Source organism: Sinocyclocheilus anshuiensis, unplaced genomic scaffold, assembly GCF_001515605.1.
Source record: "Sinocyclocheilus anshuiensis isolate Anshui unplaced genomic scaffold, SAMN03320099.WGS_v1.1 scaffold579, whole genome shotgun sequence".
Lineage (NCBI taxonomy): Eukaryota > Metazoa > Chordata > Actinopteri > Cypriniformes > Cyprinidae > Sinocyclocheilus > Sinocyclocheilus anshuiensis.
This window is the reverse complement of record NW_015551075.1, coordinates 2,745,015-2,753,595: the sequence shown is the minus strand read 5'-3', so window position 1 is coordinate 2,753,595 and position 8,581 is coordinate 2,745,015. Positions and strand designations below refer to the sequence as shown.

The following is an 8,581-nucleotide window of genomic DNA, read 5'->3' as shown; positions in this document are numbered from 1 at the left end:
GTGGTAAAGAAAGTTGCAGTTCAGGAGATAAACAGTTAATAAGATTATGCGATATGAGATCGTTCCGTAACTCCCCAACCGGACCTCACCGGACAATGGCACCTTTTTAGTTACACCCAGCATCACTACCCCCTCCTACCCTGCGAATTTCGAGCCCGGGGACGCACGCCCCCGTTGCTTAGAACAAAGCCATAGAGTAAAATCTTTCCCCTGCGCTGCGCTGGGACGGCTCGCGGGAGAGCTCGTGGGTGATTCCCGTTTATATCATTAAGCAGAGGCTCAAACTCTAGTCCGAACACCACTGGCCACGAGCTTTGGGCTCTGCTCTCACGGATAATATTTACTTATATAGCATATTTTAGTTTAGATGAACTAGAAACAATGTTTAATTTTGAAATGTAAGTCAGTAACAATTGGCTGGAGCCAGAGCCAATTGTGAAAGTCTTTGCGCGAGGAGACCCCGCCTCATTTTGGAGGTTCTGCCCACTTTTGGAGTTCATGCCCCATTTTGGAGATCTCTGGTCTGCAGTTATATCTACTTGAAAAATGCAGGCTAGATCAGGATACATACAGTCTCTCATATCTGATTTAGTTCTTGTTTAATGGATCGATCCATTGGCAGGATTGTCTACTACAGGGTTTCCCAAATGGGAGTTTGTGAGGGAATTACAGGGGGTTTGTGAGTTAATGAAACGCTAATGATTAAATAAAGCAATAAGCCCCAAGAAGCCGTGGTTTACAGTGAATTTATAACAGCTAAGGGGCATTGTTAGGCACGACGAATCAAAATATAGCTTAAGAGCGACTATCAAATCAAAGGCTACGATTAAATTAAATAAGTACATCGTCTGTTGCGCTGCCGAAGTTTACAGCATTTCACCAGCATTCTGACAAAATAAAAGCTTGAAAATTTGAACATTTGAAATTGAAGAATTTAAGACATAAATATAAGTACTGTAACTTTCAGTGTAAAATAACATTTATAAAACGGATAGTTCCGGTCCTTGATTCTGATTGGTTGAGCCAAGTTCGAAGCGGTTGTAAATTACTCTACAAACATACACCTTTGTTTACGTTTGTCTGTTGCTTGGCAACCACTTTGTTGGAACCACAACCGTTTCTGAGGAACTACATTGTGTAGCGGAAGAATAATGTTTTTATTAATATCATTACACTTTATTTGCTGTGTTTTATTTAGTGAAACCTTACTACGTATATGGAATAACTGTTTTATAAAAGCAATAAGCCCCGTGAAGCCGTGGTTTACAGTGAATTTATAACAGCTAAGGGGGTTGTAGGCACTCTGCTTCGCGTCGTGCCGAACAACGCCCCTTAGCTGTTATAAATTCACTGTAAACCACGGCTTCTTGGGGCTAATTGCTTTAAATTATTAGGCCTATAATTATCAAATATGATTTTTTTATTTTAAAATTTTCAACAGTAAAATATTACATCTTAAAACAATAATGCTATTTTTATAACATTAATAATAAAAAAAAAATCTAACCCATGTAATAAGAAAAATAATAAATGTTTTATTTGCAATCAAGTGTTCAATAATATTTCAATATTTGAAATAATAATTATTATAATAACAATAAAAATATTCATTATTATTATTATTATGGCTGTTTTCATAATTTAAAATGTTAATTTTAATTTAATAATAATCATTTTAAAATAAGAACAATCTGAATTAAAAAAAAAAAAAAACACACTAACAAAAAAAAAATGCAGTATTTTATATTTACTTGCAGCAGCATGTCATGTGATCACTCACCAGAACCATGAACATGCGACATGACAGTAAATTATTGAAATATTAAAAATAGTACTACTGAGGGTACTTCAAGCAAATATTTTTTAGGTCTAACAGGTTCAGCAAAAATAAAATGAGGGCCTCTGGTGCCGTCCATTTGACTGGGATCTGCTTCATTCCTCCTGTAGCAGAATAAACCCCGTCCTGCTCCTGACGAGACATACCGAAATCACTGATCTTCACCACACTCTCCTCTCCTACGAGACAGTTACGCGCAGCCAGGTCTCTAGAGACAGGGACAATTAGAGAGATTTATAGTAGGCTGCCCTGAAATAAATGCAAAAAAAAAAAAAAGTATAGGAATGACAGAGTGAGAAACAGAGGGTGCACTGGCTCTATAATCCTCTCTAGAGTCACTGAAGTGTTCGACACTGCATGAGGGAAACTATCAGATGGAGCAATGAGGCTTAATTTCCTCTCAGCTCATTATCCCAAAATCTTCCCATCGGGCATTGCTCACAAACCGCTGGTAAAGAGACTTAACCATAATAGTGAAATACCTAGAGTCTACTTATTAGATTCAATAAAACCCAGCTGTGAGCTCTTTATGAGGTCTGCTAGAGCTTTATGGAGCCACTATAGTTTCTCAGCACTGATCCTAAGATCTTGTGCCATATATCACTAGATTTCGTTGTCTTTCTGTCCTTATCTCATTGTGAACCTCTCACCGATGAATGCACTTCTTGCTTTCCAGGTACGCCATGCCAGACGCCACATTCTCTGCCATCTTGATCAACATCTTGGTCTTTAGGTCGTGGCCCTCTGTGCGCAGAAAGGTTAGAAAGTCCCCTCCTGCCAGCAGAATACGCCACTTGTTTTTGCAGCATGAACATTTTTAAGGAATCATTCACTAAGTTACTTAATACATTTAAGTAATAAAAAATAATATTAATTTCATAATTAAATTAATAATAATAATAATAATAATAATAAACAAACAAATAGGGTTCTTTATTAAACTTTTCTAATTAAATAAAAGAATTTTCCTTTGTTACTAAAAGGAGTCCCTTTGCTAACTTTTCATAGTTAATTATAAATAAATCAACATTTTATTATTTCATCATTTTAATAATGTATAATTATTCTAATATTATACTTATTAAATAACTAAATAGTTCCTTTGTGACAAAATTCTAGGTAAATTATTATTTAAATACAATATAATAACAACAACAATAATTATGATAATTTTATTCATTATTTCACTTCATGATTTTCTACATAGGCTTCTTCGAGCAAATCTATCATATGGTTTATGGTGCTTTTTTGTCATTTTTGGAGTTTCATAATTTAAAAAAAGATCTACTTACACTGCTACACTGTTAAACGTCTTGTGTGTTTCATGGAAGAAAGTCAGTTATACAGATTTGAAATGAAGTAAATGTCAAGATTTTTCTTTTTTTTTTTGGAGCACAGTTTGTTTAAATGATTTTTAATTCAAGCTTAGATGTACCTTGCACCAGCTCCATGATGATATAAATTGGCTGTTTTTGTGTGCAGACGCCGATTAGCTTCACTATGTTTGGATGGTCATACTGCTTTAGGATCCTGGCATAGAAATGGAGAGATGTTTAGTTAAATGAGAGTGTTATGTGAGAGTATATGTAGAGTATGCGTGTTATTAAGTGTCTATACAAACCTGGCCTCCATTAGGAACTTGTTCTTGTGTTCTGCAGGTAGATTCTCTCTGCAGGCTTTCACAGCGACTGGCGTATTTTCTGAATGCAGACGCCCACTGAACACCTCACCAAAGTTGCCCTGATAACATCAAAACATTACAATGAGCAACATTATGAACAAATAACTGGCTTAGCTGGTGAGTTATTACTAATCTTTACTGACATCCCTTTATCAGTCTTTTTATATAACACAAAGGGTAGACAGCTTACCCGACCAATGCTCTGTCCAAGAATGACATCATTATGTTCCAAGACCCACTTGTCCTAAAAAAAAATACCCCGAAAAATGATTGCATCTCTGCAAGTGTACATCATAATAATGACTAGACAATCACAACAGTACTCGACCGATATTGCATTAATAGTCAATGCCCATACAGTATACAGAGAGCACTCCCTTAACAGAAATACAAATATGAACTTTTAACTATTACAAATATTAAAAGATCTATAAGTTCTATAACAGTCCTTTAGCCCTTCATTGTGGAAAAAAAGCTTCCTTTGTAACAAAAAGGAGTTCATTTATGAACTTCTTGTAGGTGGACTGTAAAGAATTCTTATAAACAAACAAACAAACAAATATCATTGTAATGTAAAATAAAAATAATAATAATAATAAACATTGGACCCATGGGAGATTAACAAAACAATTTTTTCCAATTAATAATCTTGGCCAATATATATATATATATCAGCCTTTCACTCCTCAGCAGTAGGATCTATATAGTAACCGTGAGACTGATTTGGGATCAGTGATAAACCTTAAGGATGGGTCTCTTCAGCACAATGTCTGTCCTCTTTGTGACGGCTTGATGGGAGCTGATGAGGTGCTTTATTAGCAGTGGTACAGAGGTGAAACCTTCACCGTCAAGACGATACATACCCTAAACACACACATAAACATGCATATAATGGCTTTAATCAAATAAATGACAATTAATCACTGCATACATCATGTACTGGCAGCAGGGCCGTCACTAGTGGGGAGAAAGGTGGTGACGATTATAGGGGCCCACGGCTCCTCCTCAGACTCGACACTCATGCAGGTTGCCAGATTGAGGACACACAAGTAGAGGTCTTCAGGGGTCCTCTTGGATCCGAAAACTCGAGGTCCGACCCGAGCGGGTTCGTGTCAAAAAACTTCGATGAGTGCCTCGGACACGGTTTGGGTTCGTTATTAGTTGCCTCGAGTCTCAGCTAATTTAAAATAATAAATGTGCTTTTTCCAGATGGACCCGTTAAGACTTGATCCCTTTAACGTACTTGCACGTTAGTGTTAAATGCATTTTTGAGAAACGCACCTCAGACACAGAAATCCATCTTATAGATATGAGATCCATCAGGAAAAGCCACACGCTTCATTACAGTGCGTGTTCATGCAGGGCAGGGCTTTTTTTGTGCAGAATCTCTTCGCCGGAGATGAGGTAAATAGCATTGCAGAGCAGACAAAACTAGGGTTGGGTATCGTTTGAATTTGATCAATTCCGGTTCCGATTCTGCTTATCGATTCCGATTCTTATCGATGCCCAGTTTCGATTCCAATGTGGTTAAAAAATTTATTCAAACTGATATTTAGATATCAAACATATTTATTCTGTGTCTCTTTTTGCAAAACAAAATAGAGCAACAAAATGTGCAAAATAGAGCTGCACAATTCTGGATAAATTGAGATTTTTTTTTAATTAATAAATTACACGTGATTTTTGTAAAAAAAAAAAAAAAAAAAATCACATGTAATTTATGAATGAATGATTCAATGACTCACTTAAGATGTACATTATTGGATGATTTTTTTTTTTTTATTAATCTCTTGAATGAATGATTCAAAGACAAATACATTTTAAACAGCTCCTTTTCGCCACCTACTGGCGTAACGACAATCGATAAATCTTTATTTGAAACATCAAATTACTTTCAAAAGGTGATTTGCTCTATTTTAATCGCTACCAAACACATCAGTGTTTATATCCAAACTATAAACTTTTATCCCCGTACATACATATGCATGACAGCTGACAGCTGAGTGAGAGTGATGGTCACACTGTTGTGATCGCACACATTAAAGGTTTAACAGCTGAATCGTTGTAATTTAGGAATAAGATCACGTTGGTGTTTGAATCGTGTTCGTGATCTTTAACGATCTGTTTAATTAAAGTGCTTTGTCATGTTGGTGGTGACACCTCTCTTGCAACATGTTAGCTTATCTAGGGTGACCATAATTTAGGTTTCCAAAAAGAGGACAATGGGTGGGTGTGGCAGGGCGGGGGTCTGGGGTGTGGTTGGTGGTTAAAGTAGTGCCCAAAGTAGCACAATGACCATATCCCAAATATCAAAAATCAAAATATGTCATTTCCATACCTAAAATACATATTTTACAGTCACTGTTAAGCATATTGATTATAAACACAGCTAAAAAGCTTCCTACCGGTGGCCCTCCTTCACAAAACTTAACATCTAGCACAGTTTATTTCAAACATTTAACCCACGGGGGAAAAATCACTCCATGGCAAGAGTTTAATAGTAGCCCAATTCCATGGGGAAAAAAAATGCGGACTTGACAACCCTACGTCCAACACGAGCTGCAGGAGTTAGATTTGACTGATCACGGGATGAGAGGAGAGATGGCTGACAGACCATGCTGGAAGATTTGCTGCTCAACAGATCCTGAGCTCATTGACAAATATCTGATCTTCCTTTACACAGAGCACGCGTGATCGTGAAATCGAAAGTGAACAGCGAGCGCTTATTCAAAAGAGATTTAGGCCTATATACGCCGCATATTGAAGGTGGCTCCCTGATGCGCGAAAATTATATGCAATATTATAATGTTTGCGGGAGCACTGGACACACAAATCATGGAAGGTGATGATAATGGTCAGAAATTCAGGGGGAGCCGGATTAAGAAAACAGTCCCTCGCAGGGCTCTAATACAAAAACATAAAATAAATGGCGACTGTAGAAAGCAAAAGCCGAATCCCAGACATTTTGGGCGATTTAGAAATTTTTTTTAGAAGCATTTTTTTTAGGTCCAAAAAGAGGACATGTCCGGAAAAAAAGGACGTATGGTCACCCTAGCTTATCACAAATATTACACTTAGCTGTTACTTGCTAATCGCAAGTGTAGCCAAACACTGGAGTGCTTAGAATAGCGAGGAAGGTCCTGGCAGATCGCAGAGTCGTGTCCTCACAGATGGAAAAAAGAATAGATGCACACACAGGAATCAATCGGAATCGAAATTTAAATTTTACAATAAGTATCCGATTCCTGACCTTAAGTATCCGATTCTGGAATTGAAATCGATTTTTGATTCCCAACCCTAGACAACACTAGTGAGTCCAAGATTTATCAGGATATTGATTTAATGTTTAACGAGCTATCACGTTTATTTTTCCAATCCACTGGTCACAATTGAAAGCCGAACTCAGAAATAACTTGTATCCATCAGGCAGGCAATAATATAAAGTAATAATAAATTAAATAAATGTTAAATAAATCAAAGTAATGGAGAAGCGGCCAAATCAGTCGGCAGGACACCGGGATTTTTCTTTACTGACTGCGGGGCTGCAGGCTGTGCACACGTCAATGCCATTTCCGTTCGGGTCCAGTCGGGTTAAAAAATAAAAAGGAAAATAAATAAATAAATAAATGCAGTCCGGTCGGGTCGGACTCTGGTCTAATTTCATCGGGTCTGTCTCGTGTCTGGTTTTTCTTTCAAAAAAAATTAATGCATGTTGGGTTCGGGTAAGAAGTGATTTGGGTCGGGTACAGATTTTAGGACCCCAGAAGACACGCAAGAGGAACGAGCGCAACTGACAATGGAAGGCGACAAGCCTTACACACTGTAAGGCTGATAATACACTGGGCAACTTTTTGAGCAATGTTGCCGTCAACGGTAAACCAGGTGAGACACAGGGCCCACGACCGATCTAAAGCATCCAGATAGACATTTGTTACCCATCCTCAATAAGAAAGTGACCAAGCAACATTGCTCAAAAAAAGTTGCCCGGCAAAATTGCTCAAAAAGTTGCCCCGTGTATCATCAGCCTAAGTTGTAGAAGTTGATTTATCTGCGTTTTCATATTCCTCTGGTCATCAAAAATTTAGATGGATGCCGATGCTTTTTAGGTCGGGTAAAATCTAGAATAACTGGCTGTAGGATTGTTTTTAGGAGAAACAAGTATGTGAATTTAGAATGTTTCCTAAATATCTGCAAACATATTATGGTATTTATATGCTTACCTATCTTTTGCCTTTCTGATATCGGTATCACTGGTTCAACTCTTTCCTGACTCATTTCCTACATCAGCGATAGAAAATATTATATCACCATACAAGGGTATAAATCTGTCACTGCTCCAGTTTCACAGGGTGTACTTCAAGGTTCAGTTCTTGGTCCACTTCTGTTTATCATTTATATATATATATCCACTTGGTGTCATCATACGCATGCATGGACTTCAATTTCATTGCTATGCTGATGACATTCAAATTTACCTAACCACCAGCTCTGATAGGTCATCACTGCCTGACTCACTTACTGCATGCATCAGGGATATCAAGCATTGGATGTCCTTGAATTTCCTTAAACTAAATAATAACAAAACTGAAATATTGATGATTGGCTCTGCTACCTCAGTCAAAAGGATGGACCTGTCCTTTGAAATTGACGGGGTTCATGTTAAGGGGTCTTCATCTGTCCGTAATCTTGGTGTCTTATTTGACTCATCTCTATCTTTTGCCTCTCATATTTCTTCTGTTGTTAAAACCTCTTTTTTCCATCTTCGTAATATTGCACGTCTTCGATCTTCTCTAACTCTAGCTGATGCTGAAATCTTAATTCATGCATTAATCACATCACGTCTGGATTATTGCAATGCTCTATTTCTTGGTCTGCCTAAAAAACTTATTGCAAGGTTACAGTATGTTCAAAACTCAGCAGCAAGAGTTCTCACCTCCACCAGGCGTTCTGCTCACATTATTCCTCTACTGCATGATTTTCACTGGCTACCTGTGGCATCACGTATTCATTTTAAAGGGGTCATATGATGCGATAACAAGTTTTCCTTTCTCTTTGGAGTGTTA

The 8,581-nt window shown here is 37.4% G+C and overlaps 1 protein-coding gene across 1 annotated transcript in view; it reads right to left on the bottom strand.

The window, feature by feature from the left end:
• Nucleotides 1–1,834: 1,834 nt before the first annotated feature.
• LOC107662326 (tyrosine-protein kinase Fes/Fps-like) overlaps nt 1,835–8,581 on the bottom strand; it is a 25,715-nt gene continuing 18,968 nt past the window's right edge. Inside the window, exons 13-18 of the mRNA XM_016452312.1 lie at nt 4,260–4,382; nt 3,709–3,762; nt 3,459–3,577; nt 3,273–3,367; nt 2,488–2,611; nt 1,835–2,045 (exon numbers count right to left, since the gene is read on the bottom strand). Of these exons, the coding sequence (XP_016307798.1) occupies nt 1,835–2,045; nt 2,488–2,611; nt 3,273–3,367; nt 3,459–3,577; nt 3,709–3,762; nt 4,260–4,382 (726 nt within the window). The remainder of the gene's footprint in view (nt 2,046–2,487; nt 2,612–3,272; nt 3,368–3,458; nt 3,578–3,708; nt 3,763–4,259; nt 4,383–8,581) is intronic.